Genomic DNA, 22,687 nt, shown 5'->3' on the forward strand with positions numbered 1-22,687 from the left:
TTCTTATTTTTCAGGAGGAAGTCTGCGGGGTGGACCATATATCAACTGGAGAAAGTTCCAGTCGGAGGTATTTTTACGTTGAACCGCAACTTCCGGCGAGTGACTAGGTAGCAGAAGGTGAAAGTGCTTGTGTCAGTGTTTGAACTATTTGACGCGTTGTCGGCTTTTAAATTAAAATATCACCAGGAGATTGTTTTTTTTAATACCGGATAAGGAGGTACCAGAGAAACTGAATCAACACCGGAGCTAAAAAAGCGGCGGTTCGTTGACCAGCTCGCTAACGTTAGCATGTTAGCTAGCGTTAACCGGCTAGCTCACTCAGCTGACGCCTGATACTCGGAAACAGAAACCCGGGAGCTGGACGCTCAGTATCGGACACTTACCTGGTACAACTCCACCAGCCGGGATCCGTAACGTTTCCCTTGTGGCCATAACGGAGAAGATACATTTTTCATGTGTGCACTTGGGCTGGTTTCAACATTTTAATGGGAGGCGGCTCGCTTTGGACGAGTGGACATTGCGGGCGCCTGTTGCGAAGAAGAAAGCGGGGGTCCTGGCTACCTGTCGGGCTCAGATGGAGTCTCTGGCCAGCTACGTGTACAAGGCAGCCAGCGAGGGCCGAGTCTTGACCCTGGCCGCGCTGCTGCACAACCACTCCGAGGCAGAGACCCGGTATCTGCTGAGCTATGTGACCCAGGTCGCCGGGCAGAGGTCCACTCCTCTGATCATCGCAGCACGGAACGGACACGACAAAGTTGTCCGGTTGCTCGTGGACCATTACCGAGTGGACACCGAACAGACTGGCACGGTTCGGTTTGACGGGTAAGAGCTGCCATGTTCACCTTTTCTCTACATTGGCAGAGTTAAAGGTTAACTTCACCTGTTGTTTTCACACCTACAGTGGGGGAAGAGATACTCAAATCGTCTACTTAAGTAAAAGTAATATTACCAAAGTGTAGAAATACTCCCTGTATTCAGGTACACAGGTAGTGACAGCAGCTATCAGGTATAGTGTGTGTTGTGTGACTACAGTTTCTATGTTACTTTTTCTCTCCCCAGTATTCTCTATTATCTGTAATGTTCCGCATATCCTGTTTACTCTGTTTCTTAAAATGTCCCCTTGTGTACCCATCACTCATTTAGGTTTCTATTTTTATTTTGTTTTATTTATTTGTCTGTTGTGTTGGGACAAGATGGTGGGGATACTTTTTTAAGATTAAAAACTTGAGTAAATTGTCTAAAGAAAACTAGCTGCATCAAAATATACTATATATATAGCTGAATTATAATTATTGATTGATGCATTAATGCAGGGTTCAACGCTAAGGTTTTTTTTCCACTTGCCCGGTTGGGCAAGTTGGTCAGAGCCCTATAAAAATTGTTTAATGTAAGCGGCTATCAAATAACAAAGATTGCGTTTTTTTATGTTATGTAATCTTTATTTACACTGTATTTATTAATTAAAACAACATATGTCATGTATTGTAGCTTAATTCCTACACAAATATGACAGTGTCAGGGCTTAAAGTGAAAAATTTGTCAATCGTTCTCCGTCTATAATTTTGCGCCCTACTTGAGCCATGCCCACCTCTATTTATTTTTCACCCCTCTCTCCAGTTCTGCTGTATTAACACCGGGTTTAATATATTTTGCTTCCATCTCTGTGCCCTGCTCTACTCTACTTCAACGCTACTTAGCTCTCTCTCTACTCTACCAGTAGACTACCACCTGTTGCACAAAATGCACACAGCAGTGTTTCCCCTAGGATGGAGTTGTAGCAGCGGAGGTGAAGCACACGCATGAAAAATAATTTTCACATGCGTGAAACTTTTTTGTATGCTTGCAAAGCACAGCCTGCTGCGATGTTTCTATGTAGGCCTATCTACTGGCACCAGAAGGGCTCTTTAGGACTAAGTACATACAGTACATGTGTGCACAGTAATGAGCAGGTGAAATGTCTGTCTAGCTTACATATGAGGTGTCTCAAGATTTAGGAACATACAGTTTTATTGAATATAATAAAGTAAAAAGTCACTTGACATGCTGCTGTTTTGTGCTATGACCTATTTAAGTGTTGGAAGTTGTTATTTACGTGACAACACCTGAACGCAACACAAGCTCATGAGCAGCGTGTTTGTCTGTGTGTAACAGCAGTCTGTTGGTTATTTACACACTGTCCATTCAGGTTTGGTCAGGAAAATGCGGCCCGAGCCGCTCTAGCGTGATCACCTGTGTGTGTGGCAGAACTCCGCCGTGCGCGATACAGAGAGCAGAGGAGAATTGTTAACGTGTGACCATGTAGAGACAGAAATGACACGATGGCATAACACCATAAATAGTATATTGTTATGTTATTATGTGAAGCGTCTGTCGTGCAAAATAATATCAATGGGGGCTGTGGGCAGGACATTGTTACACAGCTGTGCCTGTGACTTCAGGCAGAGAAAATACATTTATTTTATCAATTAGTTATTAACTTTTACTATTTTTAGCAACTTGCCCGATCGGGCAAGTGAGTTGTTAGTTTACATGCCCGACCGTGAGTTTTACTTGCCCCGGGCAATCGGGCAATCCTTATTGTTGAGCCCTGATTAATGTGTTCACTTGATTAGTTTTTTTTACTCATTATACTGTCATGTAGTTTCTGAATGTTATCAAGGGATCAATTATGTCTTAATTTAACCTGGTAATACAGAATATAGTCCGTAATTAAGTTAGGATGTAATATTAGTATAGTCTGAATATGCAAAGTAACTGAAGGTACCAAGTGAATGTGAATGTGTAGTGGAGTACAAAATATTGTATTTGTCTTCAAGTAGCACTATGAAATAGCAAAATGGAAACACTCAGAGTACAAGAGCCTCAAAATTGTTCTCAAGTACTCAAAATGATCTTCATCCACAGAGCTCACTGTGAACAGGTTTCAGTAAAAAAACACTGTCTTCCAGACGCTGCTGACAGTATGTTCTTCGGATCATCCAGACTAACGGATATTGTTTCTCAAAAGAGTGACACTGATCAATAGGCATCCTCAAAAGTACAGATTAGGGCTGAATACCAGATCTTTCTACTTCTTTGGTACTGACCAAATTTGATCAAACAGTGCCTGAGTAAAATCTTAATTTCTTGTTTTTCAGCAACATTTAACATTTGAGACCTTCTGGTTTCTTCTGTGAAATGCAAAAAGTGTTTGTCAGAAAACCACAGAAACAAAATGAGTAGAAAGGACATTGAATTGTTTGCTGTAATCATTTGACTAGTCCCAAAGAAAATGGCGATTATTGTTAGATGTCATACTGACAACAAACATCAGTGGGGCCGTAAAGTGTGTCGCAGTCACTAGCTTGAGAACACTGTTATAGCATATTTTCCTTATTAAACAGAAAAATACAATCGTACACCAATCAAAGTTTCTGTCTTTCACTGAAGTAAGATAGCTAGGGTTGAAGCAATGTACCGCTTTCAAGATATATACCATGGTAGAAAAGTTCACGGCTATCATACCATGTACATTTACTATCTAGGGATAAGCAGATGTTGATGTTGAATCTCCTCTTTATTTTAGTTATTTTCTAAGGGAAGTCTTTTTACACATACTTCCATTAACAAAATGGTTTTTAGTTTGAACTGCAGTAATAAAATCTTTGTTCAACCAACAGTAACCCTACCATTTTATCCTTTTTAAGGGTCATTCTGACTGATGATAATAAAAATTCTGCCATACCATGAAACCGTGACATGTTCTGAAACGGTTATCGTACAGTGACAATGTCATACTGTTGCAACCCTATAACTTACATTAGCTTAATTGCCTTGATAAGTCATCATAAACACACTCATTTGATTTCTGAGGAAACATTTATATTCCTTAAAGTTTCAGCTGTCAGCACTGAAACTTGGTAATCTCAGCCCACCACAGAAACCTGCTCTTGCTCTGCTCACTGAGAGCTGAAAGCTTCAGCCTGTTTGTCCAGATGACCACACCCACGCAGTGATGTCACAGCAGACGTCTTGACACAGTTTTCCAAGTAAATCTTGGTGTGACTGGTGTAGTGATGACACAGCTTTTTCTTTTTTTCTTTTTTTTTTTCAAATTTAAAAGTTATTTGGGTGGTTCACCAGTGAAATGTGAAATGTCTTTGTGTTTATCTTCTACTTTCAGTTGTTGTGAACTGATCCAAAACTCTGTTTGTATAGTATATTCAAGTTCTTCCTAATCAGACGTCAGCTTGTGATACAGTTTTGTTTTTTCCCAAGTGTTTGAGTTCTGAGCTGAGCAGCGTCGACCTGCAGGAAGCTCTGTGATAATAAAGATAATACTTGTTTTTTTATCCAGCGTTAAAGATTAAATGGATTTTTTTAAAGTAGTTAATGTGTCGAGGTCAAAACAGAATAGGTTTGTGACTGAGCTCAGGGCCCTCTGCACCTGACAACCAGACCCTGAATATTTAAGGTGAAACTGGTAACAGCTGAGTGTCTTCTGTCTGTCCTGCAGCTACGTCATCGACGGGGCCACAGCGCTGTGGTGTGCAGCTGGAGCGGGGCACTTTGAGGTGGTGCGCCTTCTGTTGAGTCACCATGCCAACGTTAACCACACCACCATCACCAACTCCACGCCCCTGCGGGCCGCCTGTTTCGACGGGCGACTGGACATTGTCCGCTACCTGGTGGAACACAACGCCGACATTAGGATCACTAACAAGTACAACAACACCTGTCTGATGATCGCCGCCTATAAGGGCCACACGGACGTTGTGAAGTTCCTGCTGGAGCAGGGGGCGGACCCCAACGCCAAGGCCCACTGCGGGGCCACTGCCTTGCACTTTGCAGCAGAGGCGGGACATCTGGAGATTGTCAAAGAGCTGGTGCGCTGTAAGGCAGGCATGGTGGTGAACGGACACGGCATGACGCCGCTGAAAGTCGCTGCAGAGAGCTGCAAAGCAGATGTGGTGGAGCTGCTGCTGGCGCATGCTGACTGTGACCCACACAGCCGCATCGAGGCCCTGGAGCTACTAGGCGCCTCGTTCGCCAACGACCGGGAGAACTATGACATCCAGAGGACGTACCACTACCTGCACATGGCCATGATGGAGCGCTACCGCGACCCAGAGAACATCATCACCAAGGAGCTGCTGCCAGCCATTGAGGCTTACGGGGGGCGTACTGAGTCCCGGACGCTTAGAGACCTGGAGGCCATCCAGGTGGACCGGGACGCTCTGCACATGGAGGGGCTGATGATCCGGGAGCGTGTCCTGGGCTCGGACAATATTGATGTTTCACACCCGATCATCTATCGTGGTGCCGTCTATGCTGATAACATGGAGTTTGAACAGTGCATCAAATTGTGGCTTCATGCGCTCCGTCTGCGGCAGAAAGGCAACCGGAACACGCACAAGGACCTGCTGCGCTTCGCCCAGGTGTTCTCTCAGATGGTCCACCTGAAGGAGCAGGTGTTGGCCACCGCAGTCGAGCAGGTGTTGAGCTGCAGCGTGTTGGAGATCCAGCGAAGCATGGCTCGAGTGGAGTCGGCTGTCGAATCTGAGCTGCCGCAAGCCATGGACAATTACGAGTCAAATGTTTTTACTTTTCTTTACCTGGCCTGCATCTCAACCAAGACCACCTGCAGCGACGAGGAGCGCGCTCGCATCAACAAGCACATCTATGACCTGATCCAGCTGGACCCGCGGTCCCGTGATGGCGCCTCTCTGCTCCACCTGGCCATCAGCTCCAGCACGCCGGTGGACGACTTCCACACCAACGATGTCTGCAGCTTCCCCAGCGCCCAGGTCACCAAGCTACTGTTGGACTGTGGCGCGCAGGTCAACGCCGTCGACAACGAGGGCAACACCCCGCTGCACGTCATCGTCCAGTACAACCGGCCCATCAGCGACTTTCTCACACTGCACGCCATCATCATCAACCTGGTGGAGGCCGGCGCCCACACGGACATGACCAACAAGCAGAAGAAGACTCCACTGGACAAGAGCACCACCGGCGTGTCGGAGATCCTGCTGAAGACGCAGATGAAGATGAGCCTCAAGTGCCTGGCGGCGCGCGCCGTCCGGCAGCACCAGATCACCTACCGCAACCAGATCCCCAAAACACTGGAGGAGTTTGTAGAGTTCCACTGAGACGGACCTGAGAGGACAGACTTTGTTCTTTTTAAAGAATTTCTTATCATTTTCTAATAAATCCAAACAGTGCTGAGGGTGATGGTTCAGTACTAAACGTTTTTGAGCATTTTTATAAAAAAAAAAGTGGGTTTTTTTTTTTTTTTCTATTTTAAGTATTAATTGCAAAGTACCAGCAGCCATAGATGGCAGTCTGTCTGTCTGTCTGTCTGTCTGTTCACCGTGAGACATCAGAGGAAGCATGTTTGTGCTGCGAGAGCAGAGAGAGGACAGCAGGCACATCACCACGCTGCTTCTTGTTTTGCCTTATTTCCATGCCGGGGAGCCGCCATGTAAACCATGTTACTGTGATTCTGCAGTCTGTGTGAATGAGCGAGTGTGACGGGGAGATGATCAGAGACCGAATGAATGAACGAGTGTGTGTAGAGACGACCGACCTCACCTGCTTTACATGCATTCACCCCACAGATGAGGCCTCACACATGATTATGTTTTATGATGAATTAGTTTTCAGTGGGTTCAGTTTTTACTGGAACAACAGCGATGAGCCGGTGACGAGACAGAATGAAGTCACATGATCTGACTGCTGGGCAGAATATCTACTAACAATCAGGCTTTTAGTTCATAATGTTTTAATAAATGGTTTGCTGGTAACCTGTTATTTGTGAAAATCGTTTTTCTCCTGGCCTGTTTCACTAAAACTGCACTGTATGGCCAAAAGTATACGGACACCCCCGTCCACATGCTTCTGTGTATCAGCTCTAATGAAGGGAAATCTAAAGCTACAGCACAAGATGATAATCAGACCACTGGTCCCTTTTTGACTTCTATAAAGTGACACTTTTCCTCTTAAACTGTTTAATTTTAATCATTTTTAAAGGCCCAACATTGTAAAAACTATCTAATATTTCACCATAGAGGTGATTATTAGAGAATTGTCAGAAAGACATATAATTTAGAGTGTTTTGACATACTGTTAGTCATCTTGTGACTTTATTTATTTAGATTTTATTTATTTAGCAGTTGGAAACCTGTATTAGACAATAATGTTCTTCCAGCTGTAAGAAATCAATTTGGTTTTGTCCCTTTTCTGTTGCACCACAACAGTGCACAGCTGTTCCCTCGTGGTTTGAGGAAATTCTTCGTAGAGGTCTTAAACTTAAATTGATTAGAAGATTGAAAAATGCATCGTCCAGCTCAGCTGCTAAAAGAAAATGTTGGCGTTGTACGTTTCTGCAGACCACATTTGTATCATATCAGCATTTATAAATTGAGGTAGTATTGAGGTAGTTTTCCACCGGGGATAATTGAAAAGTGTGTGTGTTTTACCATGATACTGACAGCTTCTCCAGCTGTGATTGTGCCTCCAAAACCTTTTTTCCCAAGCCCAGACATGATCTTTTCCTAACATTAATCAAGTGGTGTCTGTGCCTAAACATAACTACACGTGAACCACACCGTCGTGGTTTTGCAGAAATGCCAACATCTTGTCTGCCGATTGATTTGAATGCTCACTCTGGATTTCTTGGAGAGACACGGTTTTGGAGGCTGTTATAGTGTGTTAAGTCAGGGTGTCCACATACTTTTGGTCATGTAGTGTACTTCTTGGTTAAGAAGTGGTTAACAATACAAACCAAATATTCCCTGAACATGGTGCCGTCTTGATTCAAACCTTATAGAGCCTGGTACATGAGCTTTTATTTTGAAAACTGTATCAGAGGACGCAGGCGCAGAAACAGTGAATGTTTTCCAGGAGGGAAGAAACCCCCACATAAATTTCTTTTAAGTTTTTTAAATAAAAAGTCAACTCAAGCTTGATGTCACCTTCGCTGTCTTGGTTGTTTTGACTTAGGGACAAAACAGGAGATATTTAAATGTTCAGATATCAGCTCTGATCGCAAAATGTTGATTTGCTGGTGCAGGAGGTGAAAATTAGACGTTCCATAATTTCTGTGAATTGGTCTTTTGGAGCATTAAGAACTTGAGACTTTACATTGATTATTTATTAATTTGTTGGCACATCATGCTGCTGCTGCCATGTCCACATGTCCCCTTTGGATTTCTTTAGGTTCAGCGTGAATCTGCTTCAGTTCATGTTGGACATGGACTTTTTTAATGTCATATCCTCTCTCCATTTTTGCCGTGGTGTTCCTGCTGTTTGTGCCTCATGTATCTCCAGAGCTAACCATCTGATTTTTCAAAATATTTCTAATTGCTGAACTTTGTAAAGCTCAGAAAGAAATACACATTTTATTTGCAGCATAATAAAAAAAGATTTTTAACAAATTTCGCAGCTGTTTCCTGACGCAAACAAATACGGCAGCTGGAAATGAGACATTTGTACGATGTGAAACAAAACTAGAGTTAGGTCGAGTGTCCATAAAGCCAGGCAGGGTGCTTGAGACACCAGGGTCTTTCTCTAAAGTTGACTAGACGTGCACAAAAAACAGTATCATTTCCAGCTGCATGCAAACTGAGAAACATGTTCAAAATCTTTTTATGTTGCCGCACACAAAGTATTGTTTCATCCAGATGGTTAGAGGAGTCTCGTCAGTGCAGCACAAAGTGTTGCTATACAGCCCTTTACACATGAGAAGCACAAGAACAGACAGTAACGTGGACTCATTTGAATATTCAGTCGGTGCATTTTTTGTTTCTGTGAGATGGTGTTCAGGCGATGCTGATCCAAAAATTCTTTCTGCCAAACAACAAAATGTAAAACATGTTTTGAAAATCTACGAGACATGTTGGGGATTATTCCTGTGTGTGTGTCGGACAGTTTGGATGCAGAGACTCAGTGTTCAGTGATTGTAGAGACAGAAAAAGTGAGCAGACTGCTGCTCTGTGAAGAAGCCTCGTTAACTCCACACTTGTCAGGGTCGACTTTGAAGGATTAGAAACTTGTCTGAGGGCTGATTAATCTTTACAAAGCCCTTTAAAACACCCGGCCGATCGTGCTTAAAACCTGGAGCAGTGCAGTTTAAAAGAATCAAAGCTGTTTGCTTGATCTTTCCTGCGTGTACCTGTGGAAACCTGCGGGGAGGAAAGATGCTGCTTCTTGGCAGGTTCATTAGCTGTGCACCAAACAGACGCTCTGATCACTGGAGGTGCACGGATAGCTTTCTGTTTCTCTCCAGAACACAGCGGTGCACCTCTGCTCTCAGTCAGTCACATCCACAGAGGGAACATGTCGATTAGTTTTTGAGGTTTTCACAGCAGCAGCTCGACCACAGAGGGTGAGTTCATCAGTTGAACAAGCTGCTGCAGTGACTCAGTGAGAGGATACATTTCCATCGACATGCAGGGAAAGTCTGGAAAACATCCACACAACACATCAGGACCACTCAGCATGACTATGTGACTCTCTAAACTTTCTAACGTATATTTAAACTGTTTCCTGTAGATGCAGAATTAACTGTTGGGGTTGTTTCTCAGCAGCTGGTGTTGCTGGTGTTCTGATTGTCTAATCGTGCGTAGGAAAAGTTGCAAGGCAAACGACGCCCACGTTGGTTTTGTATTTTTGTCAGGGTTTGATGTTGCATGTGAATGCAACACTGAAACAAACAAAGTCTTGCATGTCAGACTTTTCCGTTAACATGCAAACGCAGCATCTGTCCCTCTCACAGTAACTGTCCAGCAGAGCTCAGGGTTTTTATGAACCGTGTGATCGGGGCATTACAGGAGATCAGAGGGGATTTCTGCCTGGAGGTTTTAAGGCTTTGAAGAGATGAGTATGTGCCATTCAGAATGCTAATTTTATTTTTAACTCCGAGTTTTTATTTAACACTGCAGGGGCGTGTTCACGTCCTGATGGAGCTGGAAACATTGTTGAGTTTTTAAACTGCGGCTGAAGTGAAGCCAAAGATTCTCCACGTGTGGATGGGGGAACTTTGAAAGATGTCAGCTGTGGTGGACTTCCTGCAGAATGAATGCTGTCAAATTAAAAGTCTTCTGTTTGCATTCGACATTGTTGTCCTGTTGTTTATTTACCCAAGTTTTCGTGATTGTGATTAATAGTCAATTCATTGTGCAGCCCTAATAGAAGTCTGACTTTTTAAAATATGGGACCTTTAAATGGCAGCTAAGAAATACCAGTAAATAATGCTAATATTAAAAATACTCATAAGCCTCTCAGTGATAAGTATCTATTGGTTTTTCCTGCAGAAAATTGTTGTTTGTTACAGAATCAGCTCTTTATTTTGACAAGCGGCTAAAATACCATTTGGAACATCTTTTATTAATTTTAGTAATGGCGGAGCATCCATTTTAAACGTCAGTATCGCAGTCGATCTCGCTCATTTAATTGTGGGAAGCCAAAATTGTGATTCATTGTGATTCATTGTGCAGCTCTAATGGAAATCTGACTTTTGACAATATGGCACCTTTAAATGGCAGCTAAAAAATACTGGTAAATAATGCTAATACTAATCATAGCTAACGGCCTATTGGTTTTTCCTGCAGAAGATTATTGCTCATCTTATTTTTGACAAACGCCTAAAATACCATTTGGAACATCTTTTATTACTTTAAGTACTTTTATTACTATGTTGCTAGGCAGCAACTGGGGTCCACATTTTCCTTCTGTCAGCTGATGTCATTCACATACACTTCACAATCCAACAGGAAATACAAAGCAACCCATTCAGGGTTTGTGCTCCATGTTTCAGACAGTCTATACAGTGAAGTTGTGACATCACAATGTCACGTCAGTCCTGACGGCTCATTCAAACAGCATGTTTAGAGCCAGCTGTGTGAATTAAGTGTTTATTTCAACTAAACCAAAGTTGGTGATTGTTCGAACAGTGGGGAAATGGATCAAGATGGCTCTTGTGAGTTTTATTTTGTTTCTGTCAATTTTGAATAAAGTGTGATTTAAAAGAATAAAATTACTCTTTATTGAAATGGGGTCTGGTGGCCTTGACTACAGCAATTTCTGGACTGTTTTTGGTTAAACAAAAAGATCTATCTCTGTAGGGATCCTTCCCATATTGTTGTCAGACATTTAGAATAACAATGTGATCCTTCCAGTGTAGAAAACAAGCACTTTTAGTGGACATACATCGACAATAGCCTGTTTCGCCGCTGTCGGCTGCAGCTCTCTCTCAATAGCTACTGGACAAGTTTCAAAAGTTGTTGTTCCCATTAATAATTGAGAAAGAAAAAACATGGTAAAACAGAGTCCAGAGGTCTGTACTATGAAGCCAGTTCAACTCACATTGGATATCTTTTCATTATCTGGCTTTACTAACCCTAACATTGGCCGTCTGGATAACAGGTACTACAAAACTGGTTATCAACTAGTTCAGTCAAATCTAGGTTTTCCTGTCCAGCCATGAGCGTGTTCATGTGAAAGAGGCAAAGTGTTAGTTGCTAGCAACATCATTACAACAATGAATGAAGGAAGCTGCAGTGTCTGCGACTGTGAGACAGTAAAATGCCACTGCCATGGGATGTAAACGATGTTCTGTAATCTTATAACGGAAGATGTAGAAACATTGAAAATACTATCCAACAATTTACTGTCGGCCGAGACTCAAATTACGTGCAGGTATCTCTGAGCTATATGTGACATTAGTACAGTTTTTGCTGTTTAGTTGGATGATGATCAAACTCCTCTGAATATGTCACATAAACACTTTAAAGTAACACCAGACTGTTTCTGCTGCTGAAGGAAAAAGTGGAAAAGTCTGTCTGACCGTAATGTTCTCATCACACAGGTGTCTCATGTTATCTTGAGCTGCAGTGATGAGTCAGAGTGTAAAATATCAACACTGTCACTGCGGACTAAAATAAACTTTGCAGAAGTTAAAATCCTGATAAAACCATGTGTTTAGTCTGTAAACGATCTCTGTGTTTGTTAGAAGCTCTGTATTAAAACCAGTGGAAATGGAGCCCTGAAACAATGAAATGATTCTACTGACCTGTAACAACATAGAGGCTCCTCTTTTTTACCTGAGACTTTTGTCCACGGATACTTTTTTCCTCAGTGATATGATTGGTCAGATGTCAGTGTTAACAGGCTGTGATTCTATACTTCTATATTTACCCCAGTAAAAAGAGAGCCAGCTTCTTAGTACTGAAAACCCTGCAGTTACATCGCTAACTCCAAATTTGGTTCGTAGCACAGGTCTCAGGTTGGAAAATAACACACTCTAACTCCAAGACAATCAAAAAGCCCGAGCTCACATCACAGGCAGAAGAAAAGAACTTATAAATATGAATACCCAGCAAAAGCTGATAAATACAGAAATAGAAAACCGGACCAAATAAAACAACTTCCAGTTTGATCACCTCGTGATTCCCAGCTTTGCTTCAAATACCTTCCACCTGAGCAGAGATCTAATCAGCCACATGAGATGGAAAACACCTGTGAAATTGTTCAGGGCTTTAAAAAGCTCAATCACTGTTGTGTTTCTCTCTAAGGATGAGCACATTCTTCAACAGTTGATTCTTAAGTTAGAAAAATATCTGTATCACTACTGTGTGGAAACAATTTATCCCAAGGAGAGTTTAGTGTTGATTAAATGTTCCTCTTAAAAGGACATCTTCAACTTTCTGGGCAGATTTATGTCTAAGTGTTTTTTATTCACTTCGTTAACTTGAGTCTCTCAAGCTCAAGTTGATTTTGATTTAATTCTAATTATAATCAGACTGTGCTCTTTACTATGCAGCCTCCGTTTCTCTCCACTCACACACTCAGCTCACATCTTTAAGTGACAAAATCTACTCTTCTCTGTGTCCTCGAATTAATTAGGCAAAAAATTAAACTCAAAGTAAACGAGACAGACTGATGGAGGACAAGTTCCCTGTGAGAATATGTTTGTATATGAAGCACAACATAAGACACAACTTGTACATGTCTTTATTCAAATATTAACACAAATAGTGAAACATATCAAACATGCGTGGACGGAGTTCGTCCACAGGCGGAGCGGCATCGCACATCAGTACAAACTGCTGAAACAACAGCTTCATATCAAACTTAATGCCACAATCCTTATTAATAATTCATACACGTGTTTATTTACAAAAACAGTTCAAGTTTGACTTTATACAACAAAAGTGCATCAGATATAAATTTGGATTTAATATACAAGGTGTGTTCATAAGATGCATTTACAGTTTCCATTAGTATAAAAAAAGAATAAGGTAAAATCAGCCATGTTAGGTAGTCTTGTGTTGTCTCATCTCTTTCTTTTATTCATAGGCTCTCGCTTTTAAATATAATCAGCTGGGTTTATTTCATTTTTTGTCTGTTAATAAAATAAACTGGAAATAATTTTATTTTTACAGCCTGGCAGATTTAATTTTATGATTTGTTTCATCACTCCTCCTCTGTCTGCAACTCACCAGCTTCATCGTGGAGATTTGAAAACTCAGCATATCTTCAAATATTTTGATATCATCATAAGGCATCGTGTGACGTGTGGTCGAATGGGTTTCTCCGGTTGTGCCACATTAAACAACTTATAAGGAAGTTGAAAAGGTCTTTCTTTGTTTTCAAGTCTTTGTTCAACTTTGACCTGCTCACAGTTTTTCACTGCAGCACATGATTTTAACTTTTGGGTACATTTATCAAAATGCAATAAAAGCACCGGGGTTAGCTTTAAGCTAACTCGTATCTATGGTAATTTTGGAGAATGGACAATCAGTGCTGTACAAAACATCGTCATTTACATGGTGCTACGCTGCACATTCATACTTCTTTTTAAAGATAAAAAGTTTGGTGAGTTTCAATTTTTGGAGACTGAACGAAAATACATGTGAAATATGAATAAAATTGCACAGTAACTGAAGCTGTAGTGTCTTTCTCTCTACCTTTCTATAGATCAGAATAAGTATCGTACATTATCAGGTAAACTGGGGATTTATTTCAGACTTGAATGATATGAAATCAGTGTTAGTTCAGAGTGCTGACGTCTGCCTCAGCTGACTGGCACCACCTGCTTCATTCATGCTTCATCAGTGGCTCGTTTCATCAGCTGTGTGGCTACCAGCTGACCAGTACATTCAGTCATATTAATGCAGTGCGTCCATTAAAACCTGAAACTTCTCACCATTAAAGCACGGTCACACATGAGCAAACTTAACACTGGCGAATATTCGTCTCTTATTTACTTCCATTCAGTGTGAGCAAAGGGGCAAATGAAACATCTGCTTCCAGTGGCAAAGCAAACGCACTAAACTTTGGTGAATTTGCAGCTTCATCTAATAGCAAAGAAGTATGTGTGGCTTGACTGTCATTGGATGTAGTTCTAACAAGCTAACAAATACAACCATCACTGCCCACATTTAGCACGAATATCACTCAGCAGGTGATCGTCACTCGCCAGCTCTCGCTCATGTGTGACTGTACCCATGCTCTGCTGATATTATCATGACAATACTGTGTGCTTCTTGTCTTGTGGTAGATGCCAGTGAGCTGTTTGCTTGTTTGCTGACCGGAGCTGAAGCTGGTCGTCTGACTTACTGATTCATAAATGAGTTTATAGTAAACTAGAGGAGTGGACATATTTTGTTTAGCATCTGACAGGAGGCAAAGTGCTACAAGCTGTTCACAGAGCCTATTGATTAAGTGGAATACGGGGCATGTTCAGTCTGAAAACAGTGTGCACCCATCTAGGGTTTCCAGACTGAATGACGTGTTTAACAGTCAGCAGTGACATGTGAACAATGGCTACAACTGAAGTCTTACAGCACTCATCTGCAACATTCAGTGTCTGGCCGATCTGCCCCACACACACATGCTTTCCTGCTTTTGTTGGGATAGTTTCTGACTGACACATCATACAGCTCGGGATAGACAGCAGCTAAAGGAGCGACAGTGCAGGACGACACCAGCGCCTTTCTGAAAAGTTTAGAGATTTTCGACTAGAGGCACTCAGAGTGGCCAAACAAAAACCCAGAGCACCCTGACAAAGATGCTGGGCACGGCACTCTTTCTCTGCATGCCACCATATGCTTTCTCCTCATTGGGAACAATTGAAAAAGGACGCTGGCGCTCAGAAAAAATGCTATGAAGAAGTATTATATAGTAAAGAATAAGCCGTCATCTCAGCTGCCATAGTTGCAATGCTTGTGTGACCCAACAGGTTGTCCTACACACCACCATTTCTGTTTAAATAAACATTTGCTACGTTTTGTCAGGACTGGACGCAGCCCTGGTTATATGTTCCGGGGCGTGGCTGATTGGCTGATTGGCTGATTGGGGCATCAGGGTCCCTGAGTGACAGGTGGAGGCTCCTAATGCATTCAGGTGATCCTCAACAACTCATAAAACCAGTGCTCACCACCAGAAATTACACGCTAGACCACAGTTAATGGTAAAATCTACATGTTCTCTGTCTTACTGTCTGGAAGAGGCTCCATGTAGTGATTCTGTTAACAACAAACAGAATCTGTATTATAAGTCTTGACAAGTTGACGAGGACCGACCGAACACAGCATCGTTGTCACCTACACATTATAGCTCCTCTGCTGCCTTCCCATTGGCTACAGGCTGCTCCTCCTCTTCCTGTCTCCTCCGTCTGTTGAAGAAGCCGAGCTGAGCAGGAACAGACACATTCATGGTTTGAAATCAATCTGCACACTTCAAGTGACACATGAATAAACTTTGAGTGTGTGCGTCGGTGCGACCACGAGGACATTTCACTGGTATTCACACCAACCTTGTGAGGACACCTCTGACTTATGAGGACATGGATACTGTCCTCACAAGTCAGAGGTGTCCTCACAAGGTACAGTCAAACACTGCAGAAGCACTTATCAAGTCGTATGTCCCCATAACTCCATTATTGGGTGTGTGTGTGTGTGTGTGTGTGTGTGTGTACCTTCCACAGGGCCAGGACCAGTAGGGCCAGTAGCAGCAGGCCTCCCAGTGAGCTCCCCAGTATAATCCAGACGGGGACGGTGTAATCCTCGTCCTTCCTCAACTCCAGGATTATCTGCACACAGAAAAACATTCACATCATCCACCACAGACTGGATTTAATTTATTCTCCTTTGCCCTTCTGAGCTTTCAATATGTTGGAATAAATTATCTGATTGGGAGGAAATAAATAAATAAAACAAACATCAGGAGGTGAAACCCACCTTATTATTCAAACACCTTGTTTCTATCCATAATTTATGATCTCAGTCTATATTAGACATCACGTCATGTTGTATCAGACCAGTGGAAGTTTTTAACTTTTAACAGTGAAAAAATATTAAGGTGCTTTTCTTATCATGCATTTACTGAAGTAGTATAAACTGAAATCTATGGGGAGTCAGCATTTTGCCACTATAGCCCTCGTCCCTGTAACAGTCATAAGACAAATCATTTTAGCTTGAATTAAACTTCAGGTGCTTAAGTCTTATATTTGGTCTCCATGATTGAATGAAAGGTGCTTTATAAATTATAGCTGCTGCGCAGCGATGGGTCGGGTCCGGGCATTTTTAGGCAATTCTGAGCAACAAGCAGAAGAATTGGAAGACATTTAGCAACACAATCTGCCTTTTGCATCAGCTGAGACTTGAACTCACAACCTCTGAGACTAAGAATCAATTTCTATCTCACTGAGCTAATTAGTCAGTGACAATTCATGTGTAGCTTCACAAATTGACTAAGCCAGACGTGCAGGTTTAGCAGCCGTCCATGCATGGAAAAGCAGATTTCAAACCACTGTAAAAAATTCAGTTATCGAAACAAAAATCTTAAAATACACATATTGCATCTAGACAGCATGGAGATGTTGGTAATTTGTTTGTAACAATGATTGATTTGCTCCATAAGTGAAAAACTGATGTTTAAAAATGCCATTTTTACATTGACTCCAATTGTTCACATTAGAGCAAAATTCAAAATGCTGTAAAAAATTCAGTTTTTGAGATAAAATTCTGAAATTTGCCACACATCATCTACCATGACTCTAGAATTTTGTCATTTTGTTTCATGAACATTGAAGATTTATTTAGCAAGAATTTCCAAGTATATGTTTACAGTACCGTTTACAGTCAAACATTTTGATGCACTGTAGGCTCAGTTTTTGATAAATCAAAAATCTGAGAAACATAGTTTTTGTAGGACAGTCTGAAGATGCTCTGTAGCAAGTTTGGTGTCAATTGAGCAAAAATTGTTGGAGGAGATAGGTTTAAGAAGTTTTACAGTTTTTGAAAAAAAAAACAGTGATGAACTTCATAATTTGCAATAGGTTTAAATGTACAAAAGTTTCTTCAGTATTGGGGCTACAGTTTGATGAAAGTTGTGAAGTTGTAGCACGTATGGTTGATTTGTTATGAATTTTCAAAGTTTTGAACTTTAGACGCTTGCTGTAGCGCCACCATCAAGACTATTGGCTTGAGTTTACAGCTGAGGATATCTGGCATGAGACTGAAGAAGAAGAAGAAGAAGAAGAAGAAGAATATCTAGGATTACAATAGTGTCCTGGCAGCTTAGCTGCCCTGACCCTAATAAAGGTACCTTGACCTTAATGCAGCTGATTATTGTTTGTGTTGGAGTCATTGTTTACCACTTTATCATCATTACGTATGCACAAAACAACAAGAACACAACAGGTCGTAAGTCATTTACATACAGTTAAACTTTTCAAAGACTTAAAAAAGAAGAATTAAAGGCAAAAATTTACATAAGAAAGATGGAAAAAATCTAGTGTTCCACATTACATTTTTTTTTAAAAAGAAAGAACATAAGGCAGATACATATGAGACTAAACTGAAATAAAGAAATAAAAAAACATATTTAAAGGCCTCCACAAAGGAAGAACTTATTGTAGAGACCTAATGTTGGATGACTTTATATTGTCAGATGTTTCTCTTTTTTTGTCCACCCCTTCTTACACCCACTCAGTGGGTGAGTAACTGAAATGTCATTGTTCATGTTGAATATCTCCAGTTTTTATTATTGTAATAACAATGTCTGACAGCAGATGGCAGCAAAGCTCCATATTTATTACAGTGTACATGTAGACGTTACAGCACTGTGTATGTGCAGTTAGAAATATGTTAGTTAATGAATAATTAATTAAATGAGTAAGAAAGAAACTCACTGAGTCAAAATGGTTTGTTTATTTGTTAATGAACAGTTAATTATGTTCATTAGTTGTTCAGTTGATGAGTCAGAATCACTGTCAGTTAATCATTAAGGGAAATAAAAAAAGACATTTCTGAATGTATGTGTCAGTTATTATCAGTGGTCATCAAACTGTTTAACTCCTCTCTTGAGTCAACTAACTTATTTACTATGTATAGTTTCAATTGTGCAGTAATCAGTTAACTGTACAAAGGTTTATGCATAAATTCCACCGTGCAATACTCTGATATTAATACTGTGTTAAACTTTATATGTTTACATTAATATTTTTATTTAATTCTCATTTATAATATACCTGCATTTGTATTTAACACACCTAGATCCCATTTCTCATCACTTTATAGTTGCATGCAAAAGTCTGGGCACCTCTGGTCACAATTTCATTTACTGTAAGTAGTTAAGTAAGTAGGGGATGACCTCATTTCCAAAGGGCATTAAGCTAGAGATAACACATTTCTTTAATATTTTACGCAAGATTATTTTTTTAATTCAATTTTTTACAGTTTCAAAATAACAGAAAAGGAAAAGGGCCTGAAGCAACCTGCACGGTTAGTGCTTAGTAGCGCCCCCTTTGATGCATCACAGCTTCAAAACACTTTTTGTAACCAACTAAGAGTCGTTCAGTTCCTGTTTGTTTGCTCTTCGATGCAAAAGGCTTCTAGCTTTGTGCGATTCATCTTCATCCGCTGCTCTTTTGAGGTCTATCCACGGATTTTTAATCATGTTTAGGTCGTGGGAATTCTTTCTATATATTGTGTTGTATATTGTAACAAATTGCACTTATTTTTACATGCTTCTCATTTTTTTCTATTGTCTATTTTTCATATAATTTGAATATTTTATATAAGAGCAGCTGTAGCGTGACTCAGTTTCCTTCTCAGGGATTAATAAGTATTTCTGATTCCGATTTGGTTGCAGCAGGTGTTTCTTTGTTCCTCTAAATGTCCGTTTGGTGTATTTATGGTGCACTTCCTGTGGATTAGTGGCATCTCAACCAAAGTATACATTTCCTCATTAGATAGCAATTACACCTGGACAACAAAACAATAACATTATATTCTAAGAATTATTTTTCTAATTTAAGTTTTTAACATAAAATATTGATAGAAATCAATGCTTGGTTGAAATAAATGTGTAACTAAAGTAAGTAAGAAGTAGACGAGGTGTGCATTTTTTATTTTTAGCCTTGTTGCCCTTTGTCACAGAATTAACTTAATATTCTTAATACTTCATATTTTCTGTTTAATGACAAAAGTGATGCAATGGCTGATTTTTTAATGTGTTTGTAGCTGTGAATTGGCATTTGAAGAAATACACTCCTATGAAATCACAGCCCTTAAGTTGTAAGTTTGTTCATTCATTCCTTAGTGTATTTGTTCACTGGTTGATGAAAGTGGAGAGCACAGTCATACCTCTCTGACAGGTCTTTCCTCCTGCAGGAACATGTGGCTGGATGCTTCCAGCTGGATGGAGGCCTCAGTCAGTAACTCCAACGACCTGAAGTTCACCTGGAACAGGAAGTCAGTGAGTCAGTCAGTGGGAAGACTTCAAATGTTAAGTATCAAGGAAAGCCACAGAAAACACATTAAACACGTGTGTTTCCTTACAGGAAAAAAACATGCAGAGCTTTTGAAAAACAAGTTTCCTTAGAGAGAGTCGACTCACAGTGAGCAGAGCAGGGATTTGAAGTTGTCCGCTGAGCGTGACTTTCAGCTCTCTGGAGGCCGGAAGGTTCAGTCTGCACTGGACCGTCACACTCACACTGTTACTGTGGTTCTACACAGACAGACACACAGAGGAACATAGCTGTCTTTAACAAAGTCTGACTTCTGAAATGAACTCTTTATGAAATAATCACCAGTCTTACCAGCTGTGACAGGTGCGACAGGTCCTCAGCTGTAACCTGATTGGTTGATCTGGGTTGAGGCAGCACACAGTCAGACCCAGCTACCTGCAGAGAGGAGGAGGAGGAGGAGGAGGAGGAGGAGGATGATAATGTGTGACTGTATTATATTATCTTATTTATAAAGTCTGTGTAAACTGATAGACATGACTCAACCTGTTTTTTCTTATGCACAAATGATTTTATTTTAAAGTTTCCCATCATACCTGCTCGATGCTGTACTGTACTGCTGTGATGTTAACCAGCTGGTTCCCCTGCCTGGTCACAGCCCAGACATCAGCCCTGAACAGGACGTCCTGCACAGAGAACATGCCCAGGTTCTGGATCTGCACACAAAGTTAAAGATGTCAATAAAAACAACATTAGAAAACTCTTAAACCTAAAAGTGATGTTCAACTATTCCCTGCAATTATATTGTTATAATTTATATAACAATTGTTTCCTACATTTCCCAGTATTCCTTTCAAAAACCCCAAAATGTTATTGTGTTTGATGGAGTAAACAACATTTGTTATTGTCACAGAATGTCATGTTTGTCCTGAGTGCTGATTTTCATGAAGGATCCATTATGTTGTTTTGGAAGATGAATGTAATGAGTAACTTACGCAATATTTTATTTTATTTTATCTATTTTTGTGATCAAAGTTCTGTTCTAATCTTTCTCAGCAGAACAAAGTGCAATCAAAAGAATGTACAAACGTCATCCCTTCTCTCCCCACTCCCATAACTCCCATCCCAGGACCAGCAGGGCTACATATAGGCTATATTTTACTCACAAAGGTTCAACAAGTACATAAAAAATATGAGAGATTCAACAGTGCACATTATAATTCAGTAACAGTTGGATACACAAGGATCTTCACTGCTTCTGCTGCTGTGAGCCACATGTTCAATTTGTCCTCTCGAGCCCCATCTATCCAGGCTGTTGACGTTTCCATGTGAAGAACATCCAGAGAAACATCAGTAATAGTTATAAGATAAGAAAATATTTGATGTTCAAGGTGACAGTTTGACCCAAGGAAAGCTGGAGTTCATCTCTATAACTGTGTTCAGGAAAATTAATGCCCATCTGAACACTGAATTTTGATATTTCATTGTTTAAGGGGGAGTTTAGGCCTGATGTTGACCGCAGAGGAAAGGTTAGGAGGGTCAGCAACATCTCTCAGATTCATCCACAGCACATTTCATCTCAGTCAGGACAGGGGTTTTTGGGATTACTTGTTACAGACGAAAGCACTGGTTCTCAAATTTTTTTGCAACTTTTTTGTTTTTTTTGCAATAAACGTTTTATTTATTTATTCAGTTTGCAACATTTCAATAGTTACATTCATTTCAATAATTGTATTCATTTCAATAATTGCATTGGTTCTCAAACTTTTGTTAATAATGAAATATTTTGTCAGTTTAGGACATTTGGAGCAGCATGGAAAAACTTACTGTAGAAAGACGCAGTGAGCAAAGGTGAATGTGATTGCTGCAACTGACAGTTTAAAAATATGAATATCAAATATAAAAAGTGTTTAGTTAAACTTACATTTGCATTTATATTGAACTTATTTTAGTATAATTATTTTAGGAATCATGCATTACTTATACTTTTTAAATTAAAATTAAAAAATAAAATCTCTCATTCCCCCTGCAGTACTCCAAAGTACCTCTAGGGGTGCCTGTACCCTCATTTCAGAAACACTGGACTAAAGTATAATCCTTTTTCACAAAAATATTTTGACTAGTCAGAGTAGGAAAAGCAGAGGTGTTAGTAATATCATTAGCAGCATTTTTCTCTTCAGCGTCCCAGTAAACCATGACAACATGCACAACACCAGGACCCAAAAACTGAAGCAGTAATTTTATCATTTACAAAACTAAAATGAAACAAAATGTGTTCAGTGGAAAAGGCCTGATATGGGGCGTCGGTAGTTTAGTGGATAGTGCCGGCGCCCCATGTATAGAGGTGATGCTTCGCTGCAACGGTCCGGCTTGCAACCCTTTGCTGCATGTCATCCCCCCCTCACTCTCTCTCTCCCCATTTCATAATCTTAACTCTGTCCTGTTCATTAAAGGCAAAAAAGCCCCAACAAATAATCTTTTTTAAAAAAAAAGGAAAAGGCCTGATGTTGGACAGACAACAAACACACCAAAAAAACTAGAAAAGTTGATTCACACATTGATTCACACACATGCGATTTCTCGTGTGGACACTCTACAGTGTGTCCCATCTGACCGTGAGACTGCACTTCCTGTGAGTGTCCTAAACAAAGTGATTGTGTTTGTGTAACTCACATGATAAGTGAGGTTGAAGTTGGGGGACCTGCTGTCTGTGTGGTCCCAGGAGGAAGAGGAGGAGGACGAAGAGGAGCTGTCGGCTCTGATTTCAAAGCGAGGAGGGTTTGGGTCTCTGACGGGAGGAAAGAGGAAGAGTTTGCTTTAACTTTAATGAAACATGTCTATGCCTGTAATTTGCATGCTCAGAAAATACTAAATCATTAGTATACACGTGCACATAATATATTTCTTTGTTGGATCCTATTAATTTCTTGCCATGACAACAGTTTTACAAGG

General features: G+C 40.6%; 2 protein-coding genes across 2 annotated transcripts in view; one reads left to right on the plus strand and one right to left on the minus strand.

Annotated features, from left to right (window-relative positions):
• Positions 1-83: 83 nt before the first annotated feature.
• fem1b (fem-1 homolog b) lies at positions 84-10,096 on the plus strand. Its single transcript, XM_033635463.2, has 2 exons — positions 84-822; positions 4,496-10,096. The coding sequence occupies exons 1-2, from the start codon at positions 575-577 to the stop codon at positions 6,129-6,131; spliced, it is 1,884 nt and encodes a 627-aa protein (XP_033491354.2). The 5' UTR covers positions 84-574; the 3' UTR covers positions 6,132-10,096.
• A 2,881-nt stretch (positions 10,097-12,977) lies between these two features.
• itga11b (integrin, alpha 11b) overlaps positions 12,978-22,687 on the minus strand; it is a 67,040-nt gene continuing 57,330 nt past the window's right edge. The window contains exons 24-30 of the mRNA XM_033634543.2: positions 22,409-22,523; positions 20,332-20,451; positions 20,090-20,173; positions 19,888-19,998; positions 19,635-19,730; positions 15,962-16,075; positions 12,978-15,675 (exon numbers count right to left, since the gene is read on the minus strand). Of these exons, the coding sequence (XP_033490434.2) occupies positions 15,595-15,675; positions 15,962-16,075; positions 19,635-19,730; positions 19,888-19,998; positions 20,090-20,173; positions 20,332-20,451; positions 22,409-22,523 (721 nt within the window). The 3' untranslated portion in view covers positions 12,978-15,594. The remainder of the gene's footprint in view (positions 15,676-15,961; positions 16,076-19,634; positions 19,731-19,887; positions 19,999-20,089; positions 20,174-20,331; positions 20,452-22,408; positions 22,524-22,687) is intronic.

This window comes from Epinephelus lanceolatus, chromosome 5 (genome assembly GCF_041903045.1).
Source record: "Epinephelus lanceolatus isolate andai-2023 chromosome 5, ASM4190304v1, whole genome shotgun sequence".
Taxonomy (NCBI): Eukaryota; Metazoa; Chordata; class Actinopteri; order Perciformes; family Serranidae; genus Epinephelus; species Epinephelus lanceolatus.